Source organism: Apostichopus japonicus, chromosome 12 (genome assembly GCF_037975245.1).
Source record: "Apostichopus japonicus isolate 1M-3 chromosome 12, ASM3797524v1, whole genome shotgun sequence".
NCBI lineage: Eukaryota > Metazoa > Echinodermata > Holothuroidea > Aspidochirotida > Stichopodidae > Apostichopus > Apostichopus japonicus.
The window spans coordinates 27,701,566-27,728,224 of NC_092572.1; the positions used below are offsets into that span (position 1 = coordinate 27,701,566).

Here is a 26,659-nt window from a genome sequence, read left to right on the forward strand (position 1 = left end):
GGGGAGGGGGGGTGGGGCTAATCACAGCCCTTATAGGGCGCCTGCGAAAATAGTTTTCGTCATGGTAAGGATCGTCAAACTTTTAGGCCACAGTATTGGGTTTTAAAGATTTCCTGTGTCACTTTTTAGCTAAAAGGTCGTAGAAACTGTATCATATAAACTACGTGACATTATTACAAAATGCGGCAATATTTTCAAGATGCGTCAGGTTAGTTCAAAACGTCGAAGTTTATACCTCCTGTGTCATTCATTGGCCGTGTATGGTATACTGCCAGATTGTAGACGTGTGCAGTTTGTTCTACGTCAATTTTATGAAAATCTGAATGCGACATTTGACAGTTTAAATTGACATCCACTTAATAGATATATAGATATGACAAGATATAACCGTATCAAATCTTAAACAGAAATTAAAGAGAATGATTTTCAAATTTGGGGTAGAATGAGTTTCAAACCAGTGACCTTGTGGTTACCACATTACGGTCACACACTGTTTACTCCCTAAAGTATGTAGTTCTTATAAACATGAACAAATCCCTTTAATTCCTTTATCCCCCGGATCATATACATTAATAAATTGTTTATAATAATTGCGTTTATGATATGTATAATTATGAAAAACTTCAGTGGGTTTCTTTACACGGATATACGTGTAGGCCCTTTTGATTCCAATGGGTAACAAAATACAAGTAAGAGGAATGGGAATAGATCTATTTATGTTCCCATTTTGTTTGTATTAACTGTATACAGCACCTTTATTATATTACCCTTTTTGGGTTTTGTTGGGCAGCTTACCATAACAACTCCCTGCTTATACCTAGTCACGATAACCTGTATTCGAAGGGGACGATTATACGGAAGGGACGGGACCAGTATGGATGGCATGATGCGAGCTACGGAAGGGATGGCGGACGTTGAAGAAAGAAGGCGGTCAAACATTGACCACACCCCTATCTTTTCCACCTTTGGTTCTCCTATAATTGATTGATACACCCCACCCCACCCCCACCACCGTCCTTGTTGCTCAAAATGTGACTAATTATTGTTATATGTCTATTGCATATTGTTTGTAAGGGGGGGGGGGCAAATACTGTATTATACAATAAATCTTTAGTACGCAACAAAAAAGTAAAACCGAGTTTGTATTTCTTTAAGTCATATTTTATTCAAACACGATCTGCAGGAGGTTGGATTTTCCACTTAAGGTTCTTGTGAAATTACATCTCAAGCATTGACGTTCATCCAACTTTTACCTTTGGAGCTATCCTAAAGTTTGAGGGAATTTCATCTCCATTCTCAGATCAAATATCTCTCCAACAAACCAACAAAAAGCATAAACGATAACCGTTCTTGTACTGAACCATTACGGTTGTAATGCATACGAGGTTTATGCAAATAAAAATGAACATCGAAAATATCTTGTAGAGTTGATGATGGATTTAAAGACAACATATCACCTTCACTTCGGGATTTATTGTACTTAAAATTGGCGCTACATATAGCGTATGGTAGACATGGATACCTTACGATATCAGTTATTAATTAAAAGACTTTCACTTGTTGACCTCTGCTGACTGAAATGCCCCTTGACCTGCAATTACAACGCAACTCAAGACGGTGGATCTACAACGTAACGTCATACGTATGGTCATTCAAGTGACACTGTCTGTTGTTATTAAGTTTGCAGGGTTTTGAGACTGAACTATGACGACTGAAAAAGACCATTCATATCCACAAAGCAATAAAGTCCTCTTATTCATTAAGGTGGATCTATGTACTAAATATGTAACAATGTACACGATCTTTCACACTTTCACTTCTATGTGCGTCAAATGAAGTTTTACCAGAAAATGAAAGAGTTTTCACATACTAAGGTGGATCAACATACAATGTACGAAGTTCATTCACGCTTTACTATATAATAGACTCACGCCTTGAGTTACAATGACCTTGAAGGACCTATAACCTCATAAAATGCAAGAGAGCTCTTACTAGGGTGGGTTTACTTACAAGTAGTTTTCAAACCATTGTACATGATTTCACAGGCTTTTCTCTCTAATCCATTTGTTTATTTTGTTAACCTGAGTACATGAACACATATAAAGTTATAAAGTTACATAACATACACCCAAGACTTTAACCAGAAAGTAGCATTTGCTATATTCAATATTAAATTCTCGGAAAAATCTTTAGAAAAACTTAGCAAACCTCATTAAACAGATACGCAAACAATGCAGTTCAGTGGTTTCGGTCGTGCAATTAGCGTCATCTTTTATTTAAAATCTAAAGGTTTCTGACAAGAGATAGCTTGCCTACAAGAGATTATGCTTTTTTATTTTTAATGGAACCATTGATTTCTACTATAACATCGGCGATGTTGCAAAGCAGTTAATTTGACTTTTGTAAAGTGACTTTCACCTTCTATTATGGTTCATAGTTACTACAGCATGAAATACAACATTCAATGTTGCTGAGTGCTTAGCAAGGAATAAGTCACGTTTATATATCGCTGCTTGTCCTACTTTTGTCCTCTTCCAAATTATTGAGATTGCGAGTAACGTCCATGTTCATAACATTGGAAGAAAAACACAACTCTGCCTTGAACTGAAACAACCTTTGACCCCATTTCCCACTCATTACTGAAACAAGGCAAACGTTCCATCAAACAAAACCTATTGTGACTGGAAGACTATATCTAAAGTATTGCTTTTGTTGTAAACTCCAAGCAGTTATCAATTGAGTCACATATCCAAATAGACTTCAACCATATTAATACACAATATTACCAAACACTGTTATAACCCTTGACCTTATCACCCAGCAGTAAAACCATTTCCAACCATTGTGATTGGCAGAGTAAATCATTATGATGTAACACTGTGATATTCCTTGACCGTATTGAGTACTGTTAATGGGAGTTCGAGTACAAAGATCTGGTTGAGAGCGGAACCAATGGCATGTATTATCTTAATCAACGTTGTTTTACATATCATCAAACTCAAGGTTACTTGCGACCAATTTGATGTACTTTATTTGGTGCCCTCTACTAACTGAAATATTTAATTCACTTGGTTTGCCCATCAATGTGAACAAGCTCGGCATAAATGGTACATTGGTGCCCCTTTCCAATCAGCCATGGCCAGAAATGTCCACCTGGAAGAAATTAAGACCCTTGGACGAGATGTTATAAAGCAGTTCATATTTGGACCTGTCTCGACCACAAATGAACCTCGATTTATTTTTGACAGATTAATAAGGCCACTTACAAAGAAAGAAACTTGGAGAACCTTCGTCAGGATTGATCAATATGATTGTTTGCAAATAACATTAGCACTGATGTTGACAGAAAGATATAAAGACATGATTGTTATGGCACAAGCTTCATCAACAATGCTAATTAAGCTACAGACAATAATGTTGGTACCTATGATGAGGGTTCCTCATATGGGTTACGGGATTAATCTTATGTTTGCTAAAGCAGATATAAGTTTTACAGTGTTTTCATCAAACCTAGCCGTGTGATAAAATCAAGTGACATTTCATCTCGTTTATATCTATCATTAAGTCACATAACATACATTATTTTATTAATAGCAATGAGGCAGTGGGACTAAAAGTAAGATAACTAAAAAAGGAAAATGATAGGGTTCATTTATGTAAAATAGAGCCTCCACAAACCAAATAAGAAATATGTCCGAGATTCATCGCTTGTGACATCATGTATACATTCATTTCAGTTTCATGAAATCAAATTACCTTCGTCCACCAATAAGGACAACATAGTTCTCATAATGGAGCAGCTAAGTATTAAAATATGAAATTCTTCTTAAGTTAAATTCTTGATATATCCTCTTTACAAGTTCTTCATATATTTGCCTCTGCTGACCTGAAATGACCTTTGAAAAATAGGTTTCTTGAATAAAGAGTATCAACATTCTAAATATGAGATTCATTCAATATTGCCTTCTTGAGATATCGTGTTTTCAAGATGTTTAGCTTCTGATCTCTGCTGACCTCAAGTGAAAGTTGACATCCAATGATAACAATAGAGGTTCATCTAATTAATCATAGAGCGAATAAACACTAAATATGACATTCATCCAAAGTTGTATCTTAATGTATGGTATTTACAATTTACAAAGTTTACTGACTCCATATGACCTGTCACCTCCACCAGAAACAAAATGCTTGACATCAACAAAGATTATCAACAAGAAAATTTTGAGGCCATCCAGTCTAATCGTGTTTACAAGCAAGGTAGCACACACAGTTGCCCGTCACTACAATTTACAAATTACAACAAAACGAAGAATATGAAACCCACGAAGGTGTAAAATATCTTCCATTTGCAATTCGGTTACAGTGTGACACAATGTGTGTGTTTAAATCGAACAGGTATACTATTGTAGACATGTTATACTGAATATTACAATATGAACATAATTAGGCTATCATTATTAATGTAAACCTAAGATGTAGGAACAAAGAACTCGCTTCTTTACACCATAACATTCCCAATAGCTAAAGATGGGATTATTGGATTGTAACTGGAAGCTATTGACAAATAGTAGGTCTACTGGGTAGAATGTGCTTGCAAATAAAAACAGTGTAAGGACAATCCATGTTATACACCATATGTATTAATATATGCTTCACAGTGATAATAAACACACCCTGTAACCATCAATGGTCTTTGCAATGTTCTTTGAAGTGCATTCTGTGAAATGTTAGATAATTCATAGTTCTACTGAATTTTACTTTACAACATGTTATCAACCATTACATTAATATAGTACACAATAGATAACATGAACTCTGAATGTTCTTTTCTCTCATCAGACTTACTCTGTAAAGGAATACATTACCATCTTGCAATTACCACTTGCACTTACTTGTTTATATGATACTGACAACCGTGAGCTACGTACGTTACATAAATTGGAATGGAAAACTCTCTGATAGTATTTAAGAGGCAACACTGGCAAATTGACACATTGAATTAAAAATATATATAAAAAATATATTACCCGATTTAACAGAGAAATTCTATTATGGACAAATGATGTGTTATTAAACTCCTAGTTGATCGCATTGTGTATATGACAACAACCAAATTCCCAGTGTTCTTGTCGTGTTACCAACATGCCTTCATTATCTCCTTTGCTGAACTGATTGCTATTGTGGTAATTATACTGTATTAAAGTCATAGTCCTTCTTCTCCCCTATTTAGTCATTGTAACTGTAACATATACTTTTTTGTACATTCAGTAGTACTGCAGTATATATTTGCTACAAATGCTGGTGATTTTCCGGTGATGTTAATGAAGTCAGTGATCTCTACCAGTTTCTACAACATACATTACATAACTTACATTTGTCATACCTGCAGTTAGAGTAGGTCTTTAGACCGGTCTGATGTCAAACTTCCTGATATCTCCTTCAGATGAGAGCCTGGGTAGTTGCCCTGTGGTTATACTAACGTCGCTTTATCCCCTATTCAGATAGCAGCTTTATGTAGATGCGTTTTCCTGACAATAACTTTTGGTCAACATAGCAGAAGCTGGTTCCTTCAAAGAAGAAGTACTCTATTGCCACAGATGTTGTATTAAATTTGGTACCCCCAGCCCAGTCAGTTCACATTGTGCCCCTTGAATTAATTCTCAGGCATAAATTAATTGGTGACAAAATGGCCACTTGAAGTCCTTTCCTTTAGATTCAAAGTCTGTACCTTTGCTACAATATTTTGCTTCTTCTTCATAGCATGTATAAAGATAGCTTTAAGCGAACAGTATATACACACTTTCTCTAAGTGACCTTAACATTACAACAACTTTGGGTATTAAGTTAATTTTCAGGACTGTGATAGATCACCGAGTCCATGACTTACAATTCTGATGTCATAACTGTCTCAATCCCTAAAAGAGCATCCTTGGAGCAAAACTTTAGAAATTATAGGTCTGTTGGATGGTTTGGCCTTCAAGTTGACATGTTGCTCTCCTGATTGTATCGAATTCAAGCTATATATGGAAAAGAAGAAACCAGTTTATAACAAAACTCATTCATTTCAAATTGATTAATTTTTAAGTTTGTTGTCAGTTTGGTTTGAGTTTTCATTTAGTTATTATTCAATTCTATCTTGAATTATACATCTAGTACATTGTACAACATTTATTAAGATAGGCTAAGATAAACACATTTAATTTGTAAGATTAAACTACAAATTTATAATAACAATGATGACGGTTGGTCCATCATCAGAGCTTCGCTGCAAAGAAAACGATCCTTTTTTATCTCAGGTTGGTTATGTAGTACAGCTATTGCAACCAAACTCAATTATATTGAACTATATCAACATTATATTTGAAATTTGAAGAAAGAATAGAAAGTATGACGCCATCATTCCAATGATGGATTTCCAACTTATTTATCAAACTATCCTGGAAAAAGATTTTAGTTCAGGATATGACCTATATGTCAGGTAGATACAGATTACCAATTCTGTTTCTATATCCTGATTCTTGAATTCATAATTATATATTTATTTTGTCATTGTAGACTTTCTGATATAGAGAAGATGCTCAATAAAAGCCAGGGAAGTCCACTAGTTTAGGGTCCTCGGTGGCTGGAGTGTTTTCAAGTTTAACCCCTCTGTGGAAGACAGCAGACACCTGGTGGGCTCTAGTTTGGAAGGCTGTTCCCTGGGGAGTTTGGTGCCAGATCTGGGGTACCCAATCTGCCCAAGCTTTCAATGCCATGGTCTCTTGTTTATTTTCCAAATTTGGTTCTTTATCTGTCAAAAGTTACTGTTCGTTTTCCCTACCCTTATTCAATCTTAAATATATTTCCACAATGATATCGGTTTTCCCACAAATGTTTTCCCTACCTTCGTACAGCCCAAACTAAATCACATCACTACACACACGATCAATCAATCTTGACTTTTGACTTGGTATTTCTGACTGACTTGAGACTGACAAAACTATGAATATATAACATACCATACGATATGCTGATGAACAGGAATACAACTCAAAGTATTACTGACATCTGTTCTCCATCACGGTATCGTTCTATTTTGGATCTCTGATTTGGTCATACTTGCTCGAGAGCTATGGAATGATCAATGATGTAAATGATGTAAACATAAGGACAAGAAAACAGAATGCATAATCATAGCTGTAACTATGATGGTAGCTCATTACAATGAAAGTATATCATAATTATGTTATGAATGTTAATGAGAAAAAATGGCACATTATACACAGATCGTTTAAAGGGGTTAAGTCAGTAGCTGTAGCAGAAAGTAGTTTTTGTTTTTAATATTCCTTTTAACCAGCATTAACTGATACAGTAATTGCTGGCAATTACTCGCTATGAATATTCATTGTGCCTGTCAATGAATGTAAGGTAGATTATTATTAATCTCATGTCACTTCACATCCACTGAGGATATATGTTATATGGTAGCTAATTCCTTTGGGGTATTTAAATTATTACATCTAATATAAACCTTGCTTAAGCACTTCCTCCTGCAGGTCTCTACAGCCAGCTGCATTTAGAGCGCCTCCTAATACCCTGTATGTTGATTTACTCCCATGTCCCTGTTTCCTTGTCTGTAGCATCTGATAAACAGTCTCCTTGTGTCCCTCAGTGGAATCTGTTTTGATGTTCACAAGATCTACTTACCAATTATGAATTCATCCACAATAAAGTTTTTTAGTTGTAATATTTACAATCCAATGATTCCTACACACAATCATGCACGCATTTATACCTTTTTTTAATGCTGTACATTGAGCAAAGCTTATGTAAATATATTTAAGCACATTCAATGGAACACATTGGTTCAGTAGGTTCATCATATTAGCTTCACTACAGAGTCACAGTCTTCATTCTACCCATTTGATGTAGCGTATACAGGTTTATTTTTTAAAAAGTTGTGTAATTTACATCTTTTACATTCGTCATGCATGCCACTATTGTAAGTAAAACAAGATGGCAAATCCTGGAGTTGCAGATCTTATCTCCTCCACACTTCCTCTTATTTCTCATGGGTTAAGTACGATATCTCATCTCCCTATACATTACATGTATAGACATGTTATAATGGCACGGAATACATAATACCATCACTGAAACTGAGGATGTTCAACCAAATCTATACATGACTACTTTGAAGAAAGACTTTCAGTGAAGACACTCAAAGCATCACTAAACTCCATCTAGTGATCAGAATGATTGTCACTCAATTTATAATATTTTCTTATGAGAGCACACTTGGTATCTTCTGGAAAGGCATACCCAAGTGAAGAAATTGCAATAAGTACGCTCCTGGCCAAGTAAAAATATTTACCATCACACTATTCAACATATCTCAAAAAACAGTAAACCTCTTGACTTGAATTGTTGTATAATTTAATTAAACATTAGTTCCCATATAAGCAGAGTAACAAAATGTATATATTACGTACCAGATAACTGAATGGATATCTTCTTTCCTGTCCTGCTGGGATATGACTGTAATGTGAACACATACACAGTCTAGGGCAGATGTTAACAACCATCATACAGATGATGATGGTAGAAGAGCATACCAAGAATATCTACAAAGAAAATAAAGAACATGCTGAGTATAGCAGGAATGTTAAAATAACTATTATCATGTAACTGTGGTCTACTTAAAAAGCCTACTGACGCATCAATTGTTAATCTTTACTCTTATATTGGTTCTAATTTCATGAATTTGAGATTGACTAATACACACTAAATGCTGCCATTCAAATGACACAAGTTACTGACATTCTGTAACTGGGGTCTACTAATATAGCCTACTGACAGACTATCAAGTGTGAATCTTGACTGTTATATTTGTACTAATTTCATGATTTTGAGATTGACTAATACACACTACATGCTGCCATTCAAATGTCACAAGTTACTGACATTCTGTAACTGGGTCTACTTATATAGCCTACTGACAGACTATCAAGTGTGAATCTTGACTGTTCTATTTGTACTAATTTCATGAATTTGAGATTGACTAATACACGCTAGATGCTGCCATTCAAATGTCACAAGTTACTGACATTCTGTAACTGGGGTCTACTTATATAGCTTACTGACAGACTATCAAGTGTGAATCTTGAATGTTATATTTGTACTAATTTCATGAATTTGAGATTGACTAATACACGCTAGATGCTGCCATTCAAATGTCACAAGTTACTGACATTCTGTAAATGGGGTCTACTGATATAGCCTACTGACAGACTATCAAGTGTGAATCTTGATCAAGTTTGTTATATTTGTACTAATTTCATGATTTTGAGATTGACTAATACACACTACATGCTGCCATTCAAATGTCACAAGTTACTGACATTCTGTAACTGGGGTCTACTTATATAGCCTACTGACAGAGTATCAAGTGTGAATCTTGGCTGTTATATTTGTACTAATTTCATGATTTTGAGATTGACTAATACACACTAGATGCTGCAATATACAATGTCAAAAGTAACTCCATAAGCGGCCGATTACGTAGCAACTTACAAGCAGTCACTGATAATGTTAGAAACTTCTTAACTTACACTTCTCCACTAGTACCATACACAGAGTTCACCAAGAGAACTACTGTAATATGTGACAAATGACATTTCTTAATTTTATGGATTTATCACATACCATATGATATGCTGATGTACAGGCACATGTTTTGAAGTATCACTGACTTCTTATTTTCATCATGGTACTGTTGCTTCTCTTTTCTCATATCCAGTTATACTGACTCTATAAACTATGACAAAGCCAGTGTTATGTTCATATGAGCTGTAGATCTAAGGAAGAGACAATGTACGTAGATGGAGTCAGCTACTATGATATGTAAATACAAATGATGATTTTTCACTTTAAATCGATGCAGCATATGTTATGAATATTATTAATAAAGCTGAAATGCATATTTAAAGACATTTTTCTGCAAATGTTCGGAATTAAAAGCCATTATTTAATATTTGCATTGCTTTCTTCATAGTTAATAAAGTAAATTATTTGCATTGTTTTCAATTTTTTATAAATCAGTAACTTGACAGATGTTTCTTTCTATATCACAGAATAATTAGTTCAATAATATTTCATTCATTTTAAGGAAATTCAAGAACTCTTAGCTCACAGCCCAAATATAGATTATGAGAGTTGAAATGATTAACATACCTAACATTTCCCAACACAAGTTCTAACAGACTCCTTGATTTTTGTGGAGAATTCCACAAGTTGACCAATTGCCACATTCTTGCTTCATGTAGTACGCATTTGTAGAATCACTTCCTTCCGACGAACAGAATAGTCTGACTGGATATCAGACATATCCTCCACAGTCATCTGCAAGATGCAAGATATGGCAATAGCACGAATATAAATGAGCAGGGTTGTTACCTGTATTTACTGATAGAATGACCTCTGAAGTAGATTGAAAGATTCAGAAAAGTGTTTTTAAATTAGATCATACAGAAATGTAAACCGATTGCCTGGTCATTGGAAAGTGGAAATCAAAGTTTAAATCCTCCCACAACACAAAGAATCGTATTAGTGTTATTTTATTTAAGGAAACTGCAGTATGGATAACTGTTATTATAATAGTAACCTATTATCTAATAATCAATGACAATTGAAAGGAAACTTGTGAAACTTTTGAGAGAAGCCTGTTTTCCAACATTCGGCAAATGGCTGTACACACTATACTAGATTGTAATTCATTATGCAGTTTATGACAAAATTAATACTAAAAAGATACAGAATTTTAATGTTAAAAGTACAATACATAGTCTATTATAATTGCTGAGATCATGAGAGTGAAAGAGTCTGCATGATGGACAAATATTGTTTAATATATTAAATGATCTCACTTACCTGGCATTAAAAGTACTTCTACAAAGTCACTGAATTTTGTTTGGCTCTGCTCATCACTCTATGGCAGTGCCTCCAACTATGGAAAAAGAAATTGTAAACTTTAGAGCGTTCAGCTTAGGTAAGAATTTTGCCATTATCTTTCTTGCTTGCATTTCAAATTCATGACTAATGTTTACAATTTGAGATTGCTCTTTCAAATTTGATGCATTTGAAATGTCTGCTGAATTTTCATTGTACTATGATAAGGCAGCGACTAAGTTCATCTTTCGATGTATAATTTGACCTAAAAAATTGCATCTTCATTTGAATGGACATGATGACTTCATTCTCTATACTGTCAAATCATTAAAGTTTACTATGATTAACATTTCACATATACTCTTCAAATCATGATTGTACCAAACATGGTTTGCCATATTATAAGTTATATAATATTATTATTATATTATTATTATTATATAATAAGACAAACACATACAGCAAATTCTTAGTAGATTTTCTTTCTACTGTGTAGGGATGTCTCTATAGACTGATAGTTGCTATTTATAAGTAGTAGGTTATGAGACTCTCCTCAACGATGGACACACCACTATACAAATAGTGAGACCAAATGAATATATCAGAATACTGCGGAATATCACATTTGCATATAGATGTTTACATGATTATTGTTACAATTCACAGAACAATCTTAAACCTCTTTCAATGCATTGTTGATAGAAGTCATGAATTTGGAGAACTAAATTGATATTTCTTCTGTTACAAAAATATCTACGTTCTGTAACATAGTCAGTGGAAGATTAGGATACATTGTCCTCATAAGTCTAATTTTTCTCTTTCTAACCATGTGTAAATTGTCCCCATTCGACGTTTTCTTCTTGTAAAAGGCTTTCAAATTCACCAGTTTCTCACCAAAATCACCGTTTGTTCGAGGGCATCAATTAGGTGAATGACGTAGTGCAGTCAAATAGACAAAACGAGCGACTTGAAGTTAGCACTCACATTTCCGCAGCAAATACACTCTCGCTTGTACACGCACAGGTGATTGCCTATATATTACGTACACATCGCGAACGTACATATACAGCCTACCATGACCAGTTGGTACGTACATAAAGCGTTGATCATAATACACTCTCACACTCAAATCACAGTTCATAAACCGTTCCTGAAATTGCTGAAACAAGATTCACAGATCAACTTTACAGTAAAAGGAAGCTTGAAAAGTATTTGGAATATCGAAAGATGAAATTTGGCGGAATCGATGTCAGAGCAGAATGTAGTACCGAGAAGCTTAAGCTTCACAGAACTGTCCGATTAGTGTAAACGCGAACATGCTCCGAATTGGAGCTGGACAGCGCAATATAAACAACGAAGAGTCTGTTGTTAAAACTTACCTCGTGTTACACAAAAATTACGAAACCATTGATGCACTACAAATATGACGGCTCAACGATTTTCTTTAAAACATATGTAATTTAAAAGAAATTTTACAGGAAATTAAAGAAAGAAATTAAACTCTATTCAAACGTGTTTTTTGTTATGATTACTGTAGGAACTGTATGGACCGTGGGTTATCGCAATCTGCATTTGCAAAGATGACGTCACGTTCTCCACAGTTCCAAGTATATTTGAAATATCCATCCTAAACGATTACAAAATCGTTTCTCTGACAATTTTTTTAACGGTATTCATGACATAAAACATGTTGTAGGCTTTATCATAGAAATGCTCCTTTCAAGGAGGATAACTTGCATATGGATTTTGTATGATTTCTTCGCACAGTTTTAACATAGCGCTTTAAGGAGTAAACGTTTACAGCTTAATGTTCTTTACAGCTGCTTGCTAAATGTCAATCTTCAGATTGCTTTGCTGCTCATACTTCCATGCAAAATTGCTTCTAGACTTACATTAACTCTATTGTAGAATAAGTAGGTTTTCCATAAATAATGTTAATTTTTCTTTCTACAGGCTAATATCCCTTTCATATTGTATTTGGCAATGGAATGTAAAATCTGTTTAGTGTAAGTACAAAGCAAGAAATACATAATCTCCTTTAATGAAATCATGTTTTGTTGTCTTTGACTTACCTGAAGTTGTTCCAAATTTTCCCCATATAAGAAAATTATCGTGCAGGTCCATTAGTCCAGCTGCTTTTAGAGCGTCTCTCAGTGTTTTGTTTGTTGCTTTCATCCCACGTTTCCGTTTCCATAGTAGCAACATCTGGTAAACCACTTCCTTTTGCCCATTAATTTTGTTATCTGCCTCTATGTTGCGAAGATCTGTCTCTGTAAGCTTCAGTTTTCTTCCCACATGCCGCCATTCTTTGGAAAGGTTTTCTGACAAGTCCTTGAAATAACCAAAATGTTTCATCATTCTGATGCTATCTCAGGATTCCAATAGACTGAGGTAGTCCATATTATTAACTCAGTGGACGGTCAAAAACTAAAACAGTAATGAGGCAAATGCTCATATCATATACTTTTAATGAAATTTAGGTGTGTACTAGACAGTTAGAGGGCTAGTGTTATCGTTTCATTTTGCCCCACCAATTCATAAATTTGCTTGACAAAAGCTTTCATTATCCATGGAAACAGCAGCAATTATGTGCGAAAAATGTGACTTTGACACAAATAGACACAGATTTGCCCAAAAAAATGCACACAGGTGTTTAATGGAAAAAAGGTGAAAAACTCAGATTAAGGGTTAACACAGCAAACTGTAAGAATGCAGAAAATGCTGCAGAATCTCTATACTACCAATGTGCTTGTAGTTGATACTTTGACGTTTTTTAGTATATCTGTAAAGACAGGTATTGTCAAGGTATTTCAGGTGGAAATTATTTAATTCATTTTGGTTGACAGACATTTTCCACACAGAGCATACGTTGCATAACCGATTACAAATATCACAGATTCATGTAGATAACGCCATTGCAACATTAAAGTCAATCCCAACAAACCGAACAAAGTTCCTCGCATAACTGTGAAACATGCTATGATTCCACTATTGTGTTATATGTTTTGTGGGACAACAAACTCAAGCAACATTCTTGTTTTCAAGAGTACAATCCAAGCTGTCTAGACCGTTGCAGTTCCATGGTAAAATGAAGCCTTTAATGCCAGGTACGGAATATATCAGATACTTACAAGCTACCAATACCACTGTCACATTAGCACAGTCTGTTACATTATTGTTCAGTTAAGTATGTCAGTGGCTCCTGCAGCACTGCACATGGTAATTGATAATACGATAGATGCACAACGTCCTTCTTTACACCTTCAATACTATGCTGAGATCAGCAACCATGTAATACTGTGGTTGACATTTTGGTGTAACCTTATGTGAGTGTTTCAGGCAAATAAGGCAAAATACCTCAAAATTGGTCTCTGAAATTATTTTTGGCTACAAAAATAAATAGCTTTTCAAACAATTTCATGTACTACCTACTGATAAAATTTCAGAAGAGTTTTCCAATCTGGCAGCAGAAGCAAAGATGCATGTTGCCAGTAAGCGTCACAATATGTCAAGTACTGAGATAAAAAGTAGCATCAAATCCCATCTACCATTTGCATAACTGATTTCATTTCAACAATTTAATATTTAATACAAACACATACACACTTGTTAACAATACAAACATGCCAAATATGAATAATAACAATGTTGCCATGGTAATATTTTTACAATATGCCTCACCTACTATTTAATTTGCATGATATTACTTCTTAAAACAATAGGAAGCATATAAGGCAATTATTTATGTATACTTTTGATAATGTGTGGGATGTTTTTTAATGTTAAATTGGGAATAACAAGCAAACCGAATTTAGTAATTATAACTTTCGGTAATGTCTAAATGTCGGCCTCAAATCACGTAGTGAAGAAAGCAAGTTATCAGTCACGACTCTTTCAATTTAGGAACCAGTATGTATCAGTCAGAAATCATTTAGAGAGATATTGGTCAAAAGTCATGAATCATACTTGGAAGTTTTCACTCACTAATACTTACCTGCAAAGTTTCATTTGTTACTTCTTCGCTATCTTTTGTCATTGCTTCAGCTCCTGCTGGGTTTCCTTCAGCTTCTCCTCTAGTTGCTTGATGAGATGGCATATAAGGATTCTGTGAGAAAGAAATGGAAAAGGAGATAGTTGAGAACCAGAAAGCTCATATGATTCATATTTAGGGCAAATGTTTAGCTGGTTGATGGAACATTATTTTTGTATATCATGTCACTGAGTATGTAGTCATTATATGTAAAGGAATTTTCCAGCATAATTTTGTATTTCCATGTAAATAACCACTTGAATTCCTACATGTCATTATTGTAATATCTCTGTCATATCAAATTCAACCTAACTACTTTGGACCAGACTTGTAGTGAGTTCATACTCACACTCATATTTTAGCACAGTAATGTGAACTCATACTCAGCCCTGTTCTAGAATAGATATGTGTTCTCATACTCAGCCCTGTTCTAACATAGTTATGTATACTCATAATCAGCCCTGTCCTAGCATAGTTATGAGTTTTCATAATCAGCCCTGTTCTAGCATAGGTTTGTGTACTCATACACATCCCTGATCTAGCATAGGTAGGTGTACTCATATACGCAGCCCTGTTCTTATCAACATATTGGTAAATAGTCTTAATTGACAAATAGAATGAGCTCTACCATCAAAGGAACATCTTTGACTTCAGCTGTAGATTCATCAATACATCTCTTCTCTGAGTGCGGCACATTGACTGACTTCGATGGCTCAGAACTGTCTGAGGGGGATGATGCTTCCACGTCCTGCAATTAAATATGTTGAAATGAACACACATTATGATAGTCTATGCAGCACTGAATATTAGTTAAACATATACAACTTATGACAGTTCTCTATTAGGCGCCATGTTTAAAGATTGTATACCACAGGAGTTAATGTACAAAATGTTCATGGGACTCCATGGTGAGGGGGGGGGGGGATATAAATGATGGTCATTTATGTGCAATGTGCATTTCCAACGAATTTAGTCTCCGAGGGAATAAAGGACCCATATGAACATGTTAATATCTATTAAATATATTGGAACTATTTGATCAACATAAATCTTGGGGAAATAAATTTAATAAGGGACCATTGCCAAATCGTATCGCCGTTATGACGGCGTGCGCTTGCAAGGCTATTGTTCACTTCTTCAGCTTAATTACACGTAAGTGATCAGCTCTCAGCTAGACTCAAATTTAATGAGAGGGGCTGTCAATTACATGATGCGCATGGACAATGGACTTCCGTAGTGACCAACTTAAATGACATTTTGTTTTGAATAAGGATTAAGTTTCACGGGTAACTTGTTCTGGACCTTTCTTTTCCATTGTTGGGTGATGCATAAAAGCAGGTATATGTGACGTAAGATTCATGCCGTGTTAAGGGCCTCAATAAATAATTTTGATTCATAATATTCTTAAAACTAGTTTATTCTATCGTATGTACAATGCGCCCCGCGTAAGCAATATAAATCCACCCCTCCCCCTACAATTGAAATAATTCAGTATCATTAATGAAACTAACTGCAGCAAGAACATACCTCATTAAACTCAGGTATCATAAAATAGTACCAGTACTAGATGGCAAGCATTTTTAGAAGAGATAAATCATGATGTTATATATACAGGGAACCACAGAGCTTGAACCTTTACATACGTATGCCTTCCCTTACTCAAATTCCATATCTGGTTTGATATCTGGCTATATCTGGATAGATAAAGTTTGATATGGCCATATAAAGCCAGATATATCTTGATACAATTGTAAGCCAGATATCCATATCAAGTTTGATATGGCCATATAAAGCCAGATATATCTTGATATAATTGTAAGCCAGATATCCATATCAAGTTTGATATGGCCATATAAAGCCAGATATATCTTGATATAATTGTAATCCAGATATCCATTTCAAGTTTGATATGGCCATATACAGCCAGATATAACTGGATATGGAGTTGATCCAGATATGCAGATAAAATTTTATCTGGCCATATAAAGCCAGATATATCTTGATATAATTGTAAGCCAGATATCCAAATAAAGTTTGATATGGCTATATAAAGCCAGACATATCTTGATATAATTGTAATCCAGATATATCAAGTTTGATATGGCCATATAAAGCCAGATATAACTGGACATACATGTAAGACTCTGTGCTCTTACATAGTGTATTCTCATAGAAATTTACATTGCCCCATATTGTGGTACTGTACATATTTCAATGGTAAAGCACTTACAGTGCACACTAAGTCAAAGGGGGTATAAATTGGCTACTTGATCTATCTGGGTTGCTAGGCAACCACAGGATCTTAGATGGAAAAAGGATGACTCAGAGGGTAATTAAGTGTGAAGCCTGCTTTGAACAAAGGACATATGTGTATTGTTACTCTGGGAGTGAGATACACAGTACACATGGTATGAGTAGAGAGCAGAAGGAAATTTAATAGAAAGGATTGGTACATTGAGGAAAGGTGATGGAGATTCGTAGAAAATAACTTATTGATGTCAGGACATTGGCAAAGGATTCTATAGTGAACTGAACAATCAGAAGTATAGAAGAATTTTTTTTTTAAATATATGAACGGATGGAAACAACATATTTTGGGACTGAACTTCGATACTGAATGGAACATATATCGCCCTCCTGGAACTTATTTACTAAAACAAATATATTAAATAGAGGAATAGCACAATGCAATTTAGTATCAACCTCTACAGGGCCACAGAAGAATAAAGAACTCAAAAGTATTATTTTTAAGTATACTTTTACAATACAGTGTATACACAAAGACTCACGTACAAGTAAAATAGCTGTCAGAGCGTGTAGGCTAATTTTTGAGCAGCGGTCATTTTATGACCATATCAGTCGGATTAGGTAACAGAAAGGAGCTTTTTGAGTGATATGTTTGAGTCCAATACTGCAGATTCTTAAGTCCAAGATAAGTTGATCTTTACCTCCAATTAAGCCTTGCTTTTTTGGTCTAATTGTCTGGAGATGGTTTTTTCAGACACAATTTGAAATGATTTTGAAATCTCTTTCAAGTTGGAAGCATTGTGAGTCACAAATAAAACTGTGTGTCACAAAAAGTTATGTATACAATTGGGTTTGGAATGTGCTGGAAATAAAGTAATCCCAACTTTATATGTCTTCGTCATTATTTTGAGACTTGTGTCGATGAAAGAACTAGCAGACCTTGCAGAGACACCGAAGACAGCCTAGAGACGGCAGAGTGATGGGCATTTTGTCATGAAGCAGGCTTTCAAGTGCCATTTTATTCGTGGAACATTTTATCATGCCAGAATATTTTATTCTCTTAACCATGTATTTTTGTTCTGACGGTCAAATTGCCTTAATAACCGTTTGAATTTAGTATTAGTTTTTTTTATTTGTAAAGGCTTGGACATACAGTGGGTAAGGTGAAACAAAAAAAAACAAAATACCTGCTGATGGATCAAACAAGAAATGTAATTAATGGCCAGATAATTAAGCAGTAAATAAAGAGTTGCTTTATCTGCGCCATATATTGCCTTTATTTGGTTTCAAATTATATTTCTTTGCATCGCCAGATGAAGTTCTGGCACAGATGTAGCCATTTTTTTAACTGGTTCAATCTGGAATTATCATAATATGGGACAGTAATGGATTTGCCAAGGGCAATGTGGCATATATGAGCCATATCTGGTCCAGATAAAAAGTGACCCATATAAAGTTTTACCTGAGGCAGATATGGCCTTTATCTTATATCAAGTTATATCTGCCCAATTCTTGTTATGGCCAGATATAAATTCCATATATGGCACAGATATGGGCCCCTATACAAATTGCCATCATTGGGCAATATATGGATTTTGAGTAACGGTTAAGGGCCAGCATGCACAAACTGTAAAGCACCAATTTGTGTAATATACTCTGAAAGACTGTTTGCGAAGACAACAGAATCTTATGTAAATTATTACCCTGAGACATTCTGTTCTGACTTCTGAATCAATGTTTTCTAGGGGTTGTTTGACAGTTAGACTCTCATCACCAGACCTCTTCTGTGACTGAGATAGTCCTGCAGCTTCTAATTTATCAGAACTGCTAGCTGCAGAATCTTCCTCTCCATCCTAACATCAGAAAACAAGAAAAATATTAATAAATATGTTAAACATAGACTTTGAACTTTAATTTTTTTGATCCAGTGTTGCAAAAAAGTCATACTTTGGTCACATAAATACACCAGTCAATGCTTCTAAAGTCAAGTCACAGATAAAGTTTATTTCATTAGGTCAAGTCTATCACAGGTCATTGACATAATTGCAAGTCAAATCAAGTCACTAATTAATGTTTCTTTAGTCAATTCATATGTAAATGTTATTTCAGTAGGTCAAGTCTATCACAAGTCATTTGATTTTATTACAAGTCAAATTAAGTCAAAATTCAATGTTCCTCAGTTCAATTCAAGTTACAAGTCAAATATAAAAGCAACTTATATAGTCATACTTAGGTATAAGCATTACAATATATCGATAGTTAAGGGCCCACAGGTTACTTTTGTGAAGTGATGCTAGTATATATATATATATATATATATATATATATATATATATATATATATATATATATACATATATATATATATATATATATATATATATATATATATATATATATATATATATATGTATATACATATATATTTGTATATATATATATATATATATATATCCTGTAACATGACAATACAATATCCACAATATCTTCACTGAATAAAGCTACTAATTAGTGTACAGGGGCTGGGTTGTTAGTTGTATTGTCATAGTGAGGCGGTATACGTGGAGGAGAAATGTTTGGTAAAAAGCACAACATTGTATCTATTTTGCTGTTTTGAAATTTTCAACTGTTCAGGTTGGACTGTACATGTAGGTCACATGTATATGACCATAGGGATTTCTTGTAATATTGTTACTGCCAGTGTGCTATGGTTGGGGAGGGAGAGTTGAATTTATTTTTAAGACCCCGCCCCCAGAGGCATATGTGATTGACCCCTGCCTATGTACCAACATTTTTATATCAACACTTATAGCAATCAACCCAGTATTGAATAAACTCAGCAACTATATTTCTCACTCCTCGTATTAGTAGGATACTTAAACAGTTTACATACTTCATGCCCCACCCTACTCAATCCCACCCCCTCAAAATAAACTCATTGATATGAATGCTTACAGTACATAAAATAGCTCATTAGAGATAACAGACGATGAATAATGAAAACATGTCCTGCTTAAGACATATGGAACATTGTTATATTAAAATATTAATGATGCAATATCATCAGCTGCAAAATATTCGTTCTCAAAATAACTTTGGTGTAGTAAAGGTTTCCCAGATGATATGCGGGTGTCAATGCCGAGTTTTCTGAAGAAAAATACCATACTAAATTCATAGTCTACACCAGAATCCAGCAAGTTAGGATATGCCAAGAAAACAGTTTAAAATGCTCAATTTTTAGCCACTTCTGCAATACATTACATGTGTCTTCCTTTTGTAAGTACAATGTTTGTGTAAGAACAAAGAAAGTGACTACTCTTTTATCAAATGGGCAGAGTATTTGCTTCCAATTTTATAACAAATTTGTAGTGTCTACTCTAATAATTTCCATTAAAAATTCCATTCAATTCAAATCAAGTCACAAGTCATTGTACAAGCAAGTCAAGTTATATCAAGTCACTGTTCATCTGTTGTCAAGTCACATCAACAGGTCAAGAAAAATGTGAGTCGAGTCTGATTCAAGTCACAGGTGACAAAAAATTGACATTTTCAGCAACTAGGAGAATATATCATATGACAGCATAACAAAGACCCAATTCCATCACATAGATTCGATCTGGTCACTGGCAAGGAACAAGTAGGACACAGTTTCAAGTTTACAATATGAAACTCAACATTTTCATATATTTTTATGTCTTTTTCTGATCATCATAACTGTGTAAGACCTTTTTGACCTTTTTATTCCATCTTTGAAAATTACAAAACTTCATCTAATTGTTTCAATTTTTAGGTTCCGCTCAGTTCTCACTCTGAATACAAAGTTACCAGTACATTATACATGCTTTTCATACAATTCCTCTCATTGCTAAGTTAACAATAAATAGCAGAGTGTTTTTTTCTGGCAGTTTGTTCACTAAATTAACCCCTCCTGTAATTCAACCATTATTGTTTCTGCTGGTTTCATTCCTTTTATCTCACCATCAAGATTTTATTTAACCACATCTTAATGACAATAATAAAAACTATGGCACGACTGTAAATTTATGTCAATTTCAACACAGAGTTTCTCTTTCATATTTGCATTCAGTAATTTATTGTTAATTTAACAGATTTGTTAACTGATAGCCTACCGCCTTCAACGAATGGACCACGCTTCCTTCTTAGAGGCAAATTGCAAATTACATTTTCAATATCAATCATGAAAATACTTCCTTCTCAACAACATCTTATAAACAATTTCCTTGTGTCCCTCGTTGGTAAAATCTCTAACATGATTGTTAAACTTTGACTCCTCTATTCCAAGATTGCGACCTACAACTTTCCAATTTGTTGGAATTTTTTCTGACCAAATCTGTAACGAATTATAAGGATTGTATGCTTACTGAGAATAACTTCAAAGATTTATCATGTCTCCATTTAGGGCCCCGTTGTAATGACAACTCCTGTAACTGAGTATAATGTATTTTCAGTATTTTATGAGAAAAAAGCCACACAAACTGATTGCCCTGATACACATTCATGTATGCATGTTACAAACTACAGTAGCTGCAATAGAAAAAAATGTTTTACTGCTCCAACTTTACCCTCAAAGCGGCGTCTGTTATTTGTGAAGATTCATAACATATTGTCTGCTGTGAACGTTGGACATCCCTTGTCAGTGATAGTGAAGAACTGTCTGAGTGGGGTGCTACCAGTCTCTGCAATGAGATATGAGTTAAGTTGTTTATGATAAGATTACTAAAGTTTTCGAAGAAAGTGTATGAGAGTCTGATATATTATTTGTTTTTAAGGCATCTCATACCAAACATTATTTTATGAAATATACTTTTAAATAATAAATAGACTGAATGTTACCATCATAGAGGTATCTGTGTCTGCAGGTGTAGATTCTTTGTGTCTGTTCTTCGAGGGTTGGACATTCACTAACTGTACAGAACTGCCTGAGTGGGATGCTACCAACACTTACTGCAATCAAGTGTGTTGTATTGAGTCACACACAATTGTTAGGGGTATATTTACAAAATATTGACATCTAGGATGAAAAGCACTTTACAAAATTCACTTGTGTAAAATGCCTGGTCCGCTTAGAATTAATAGTAACTATTAAAAAGTTGTAGGGGTCATTCTGCTGAAAACCTATTAAAATGGCACCTCTGATAAAAACAGATGCCCCCACAATCTAGCAGTTGGAGAAACAGTCCAGACTACTTTAAACACACAAAGCATATTTGCAACATTTTATTTCAATGTTAGCCCACAATTAAACATCCAGGGACAAAAGCAAGAATGTATGTAAAGATTAAAGGACAGTCATTACATTTAAACAGAGAGACATACTGGAAATATAAAAGGTTAACTGCCACGGCCAAACAGGATAGATTAGGAATGATCATTACATCTCTTGAAAATTACTAACAGTGGGCTAAAGTCTAGGCTGACGGCTCTACTGTAACTTAGTGTTGGAGTCAAGTGTGGTTGTGGTATGATGTGAGTAATATTACTTTTGGTAATGTATAATTTGAGACATTTATTTATTTTGGGCAAATGCAGCCTAAAACAGCTCTATGTTATCAAAAGTGCAAACTTTCATTGCATGAAAACATTGATGTATTGGTTAAATTACATAAGAATGACAAAAAAGTTTCATGCAAATTATCCTCGAGGTGACAAGAGTTACGTAAGTTATACCAATGGTCAAATAAGCAGCATGCTGAAATGGATAAGGACAAATGAAGGTTACATAACTATTTACAAACCTTGTATGGGACTCGCAATTCTATTGTTTCCTCCTGAGTAGCTTTGAAGTAAAACGTACAATCTTCTTCTCTAACTTTATCAAAGGAAAACGGGCACGAATCTTCTATAGGCATCGCTATTTTCCTGAATGAAATTTCCTGCGACAAAGGAAAATTGATATGTTTCTACCAAGTGCATGTTTCATATTTTAGGGTATATTACATGCAATACCAAGACTGACAAAGCTCTAAAACAAACTTTAAAGGCGCGTTTACACGACAAGACAAAATCGTCTACAATTTTGTCGGTAAGTGTAAACGGCTACTCTTGTCGTAAGGAATTCGTCCACGACAAAATCGTCCATGATTTCTTTAATTCCGCGTAAGACTTGATCGCAGCGTGTGAATGGAATCTCTCTTAACATTTGTCGCGCGACATTTTAAGATTTTAAGTTGTCGAGCAAAGTTGAGCACTGTTCAACTTCTGTCACGAATTCCACCGGATGGTTCAGCGACCAGTGACTACAAAATGGCTGAATTTAGCGACTCAAGGACGTGAATAAATGTGCGACTAAAGACGATGAGCTGAAGAGAGTCAGGAATATTCTTAACTTCTATTAAGATTACTTGTGACCAAGATAACAAAATTAGGTTTTAAGTTTTATGCTTGATCATTCTCACAAACTTAAAAAAGAGAATTGCGCGTGGATGGTCACTGTTCAAGTGATTCATTGTATGGTTGCAATTATTTCAAAGTCATTATTTTGAATGTTCGTTTCACAGTTTGTGTGTGGACTGTTTTCAGTTATCTGGGAATGTAATTTTGTTTACGGTCAAGTTGTATATAACTGTAAATTATATACTGTAATAGTCAGTGTGGGTAAAATTCTTTTAATTGTGACATTTTGACAGGGAAAAAATGCGAATGATGATCCCAGTTATATTGCTTTGAAACGCTTTCATTTCTTTCTTCTTTATGTTAATCCTTATGTTCATGAGGCTATGTATGTGACCTCTTCGAAGGCAATCATTTTAAAATTACAAGGTGGTCTAAAATTATTTCATATTTGGATCCACCTTATTAAGTATAAGAACCCTTTTTGTTAGGTCAAATCTTATTTGAGGTCGCCATGCATTTGCAGTGTGAAACCTTGTGAATAAACATTGTCTCTAAAGTAACCCTTGAATAAATGTTCTCAAAAAATGTAAGGAACCCCTATGCCTATTGGTTTGCTGGCGTACACTTGTTATCCGTCTGCCAGATTTTCTGAAGTATCTATCACCTGTAGCAGAAAGTGAAATCTTGGATGCTGATTGGGTTAAAAAGATCATATGACTTAATGCTATTATGCAATATCAGTTACAATTTCTCATTAGGACATATAAACTTGGAGATGAATTATTTCCTTTCTCTCTACAGTATTTTGTATTTTAGTGAGCTGGCAAATTGCAATATTTTGATATGGATAAAAGATGCCTTTGCTTCTGGCACCTGTACCCCCAAGAATTCCCTGCCACAACCATATAACATCAAATGCACATATTTATCGCATACGACAATGGTGTCGTGTAAACTAAAAGTTGATCAATTGGAACAATTTCTCTGTACGTGATCAATCGTGCACGACTCAAGACAACCGATTTCGATTCAGGGCTTCTTGTAATATGCTCAACTTTGCGCTTCAAGTTGCTCACGATTCAGTTTCTACGAAAAGTCTATTCACACGCCACGATTTTGTCGCGCACGGCTATCGTGCACAACAAATCGTGAGGAAATTCGTGTCGTGTAAATGCACTTTATGTATGCTTCTCTTCCTCAAGACCAACAACTATGGTTAAATTAAATATAGAACAAGAGCCTAACACACACTATGGTTCCTTGCTCAGTGGAATATGAAAGTGTTGTATGTCATCAGCCATATCATAATATTTATACCCACATGTACCAGCTATTAACCAATAACTGTATTTCAAGTTTGGATATAATGTGATTTAGGGTTGAGGAGTTATTGCAATGTTGGTCCCTCCCAAAAAACAAAATTGTGCACTTAAATGGTCCCAAATATTAGGGCCAAACAAAGTGACTTCAAAATATCCTGCCCCCAAAAATTGTACCCCAAAACATGTTGGCCCAAATTTTATATATGCATTTGAGGTGGAAATAAATTGAGCCCACCCGTTGCAAGAATAGGCACACAGTTGTTTGGGCCCAGATAGCTCCAACAGATTTGGGCCTACGTATACCCACTATTAACCAACTACTGTATACCAAGTTTGGCTACAATCAGTCCTGTGGTTGCGAAGTTAATGCAATGTAAATATGGTGGACCCAAAAATACTGGGCCCACAAAATTGGGCCCAAAGAATTTTTCCCAAATGCATTTGCGGTGGAAACAAAATGTGGGCCCACTCAGCCCATAAATGGGGCAGGAATATGTTTGGGTCCAGATTGTCCCCAAAAAATTAGGTCTACATGTACCAGTTATTAACCAACAACTGTATGCCAAGTTTGGTTGCAATCTAACTTTAAATAACATTGCAGAATTATTGCAATGTAAAGATGTTTACGTTTAACCCATAACCTCATTATACATTAAAATGACAACCAATTTTGATATTTTGATTTATGTTAGAACATTTAGATACAGGTAAACAAGTGACCGATGCTACCATAATTAACATACATGTTCCTATATCAGCAAGTTCAACGGGGCTCTCCTACATTCTAGTCGAGGGTGTAGTTACATAGGTCTTAATATTAAACAATTACTGAATCAAAGTAGGACAAATAACGTGAAATCGAAGTGCCAACAAGCATGCGAACGTGCCAGATGAATTTGTATGCACATGTTCTGGATGAATGACTGAAATGTTCACTTACAATACCGTACAATATCACCGAACGATAAAATAAAGCACAGGTTAAGGTGCTAAAACATCTTTCTTACAAATGTTCCAACGATCTCTTCATATTTATTAATACTTACGAACATGCTTATAGTGTTAACTAATGCTACCACTACATATGATTCTTATAATGTCCGACAAGAACCTATTTACCTTTGGGTTTGTGTCTTCAGTGCATTTCCAAGACTCTGGCCGTATCTTTTCAAGTAATATCTTCAAAGGATATTGTCCCTCTTTAAAAAAGGGGAATGGTTTTTCTTGCAAGATTTTCATATCATTCTTCTCAATTATCTTGAAGGAAAAATCAAACAAAGTACTGAAAAACTCATATAGACAAGCAGGATATGCATGTGAAATTACATTACAATCTGAATGTCTAGATATGGTGCTAATGGGATCTATTTCTTTTTCATTACATTCCTACACAATGAGCTGGATAAATGTTTATCATTGTTTGTGTATCATTGCTAGTCAAGGATGAGTTTTACTTGGACCAGGGACTATTTCCAAGATCTTGGGGAAAATTGTAACATGTAAGAATTAGGAATTTATTAACAATCTCTATCACATTAGCATGCCAACCTCTCAGATGTATCTATCAAACATGCAATTCAATCAATAACCATAGACAAATATAAAATAGGACATGGTCAACAATCCCCCTTAGTTCGAAATACTAGCATGGCCATTTACTAAATATGTGTGCATGTTTATTGCAGACGACGGTTACTTATCAAAATCTCAGGGAAATTTTTGCTATCTTCAAGCAGTTTGACTTCTGACTTTTACAATTACAGTTCTTTCTATTGCTGTT

The 26,659-nt window shown here is 34.7% G+C and overlaps 1 protein-coding gene across 3 annotated transcripts in view; it reads right to left on the reverse strand.

Moving 5' to 3' along the window:
- Positions 1–1,063: 1,063 nt before the first annotated feature.
- Positions 1,064–26,659, reverse strand: part of LOC139977172 (uncharacterized) — a 67,909-nt gene continuing 42,313 nt past the window's right edge. For all 3 annotated transcript variants that reach the window (XM_071986400.1, XM_071986403.1, XM_071986401.1), the window contains 13 exons: positions 25,999–26,136; positions 22,960–23,097; positions 21,787–21,900; positions 18,907–19,056; positions 15,585–15,704; positions 14,921–15,031; positions 12,999–13,257; positions 10,909–10,984; positions 10,213–10,380; positions 9,685–9,836; positions 8,472–8,603; positions 6,999–7,109; positions 1,064–6,017 (listed from right to left, as the gene is read on the reverse strand). In XM_071986400.1, the coding sequence (XP_071842501.1) occupies positions 10,962–10,984; positions 12,999–13,257; positions 14,921–15,031; positions 15,585–15,704; positions 18,907–19,056; positions 21,787–21,900; positions 22,960–23,097; positions 25,999–26,136 (1,053 nt within the window). In that variant the 3' untranslated portion in view covers positions 1,064–6,017; positions 6,999–7,109; positions 8,472–8,603; ... (1 more) ...; positions 10,213–10,380; positions 10,909–10,961. The remainder of the gene's footprint in view (positions 6,018–6,998; positions 7,110–8,471; positions 8,604–9,684; positions 9,837–10,212; positions 10,381–10,908; positions 10,985–12,998; positions 13,258–14,920; positions 15,032–15,584; positions 15,705–18,906; positions 19,057–21,786; positions 21,901–22,959; positions 23,098–25,998; positions 26,137–26,659) is intronic.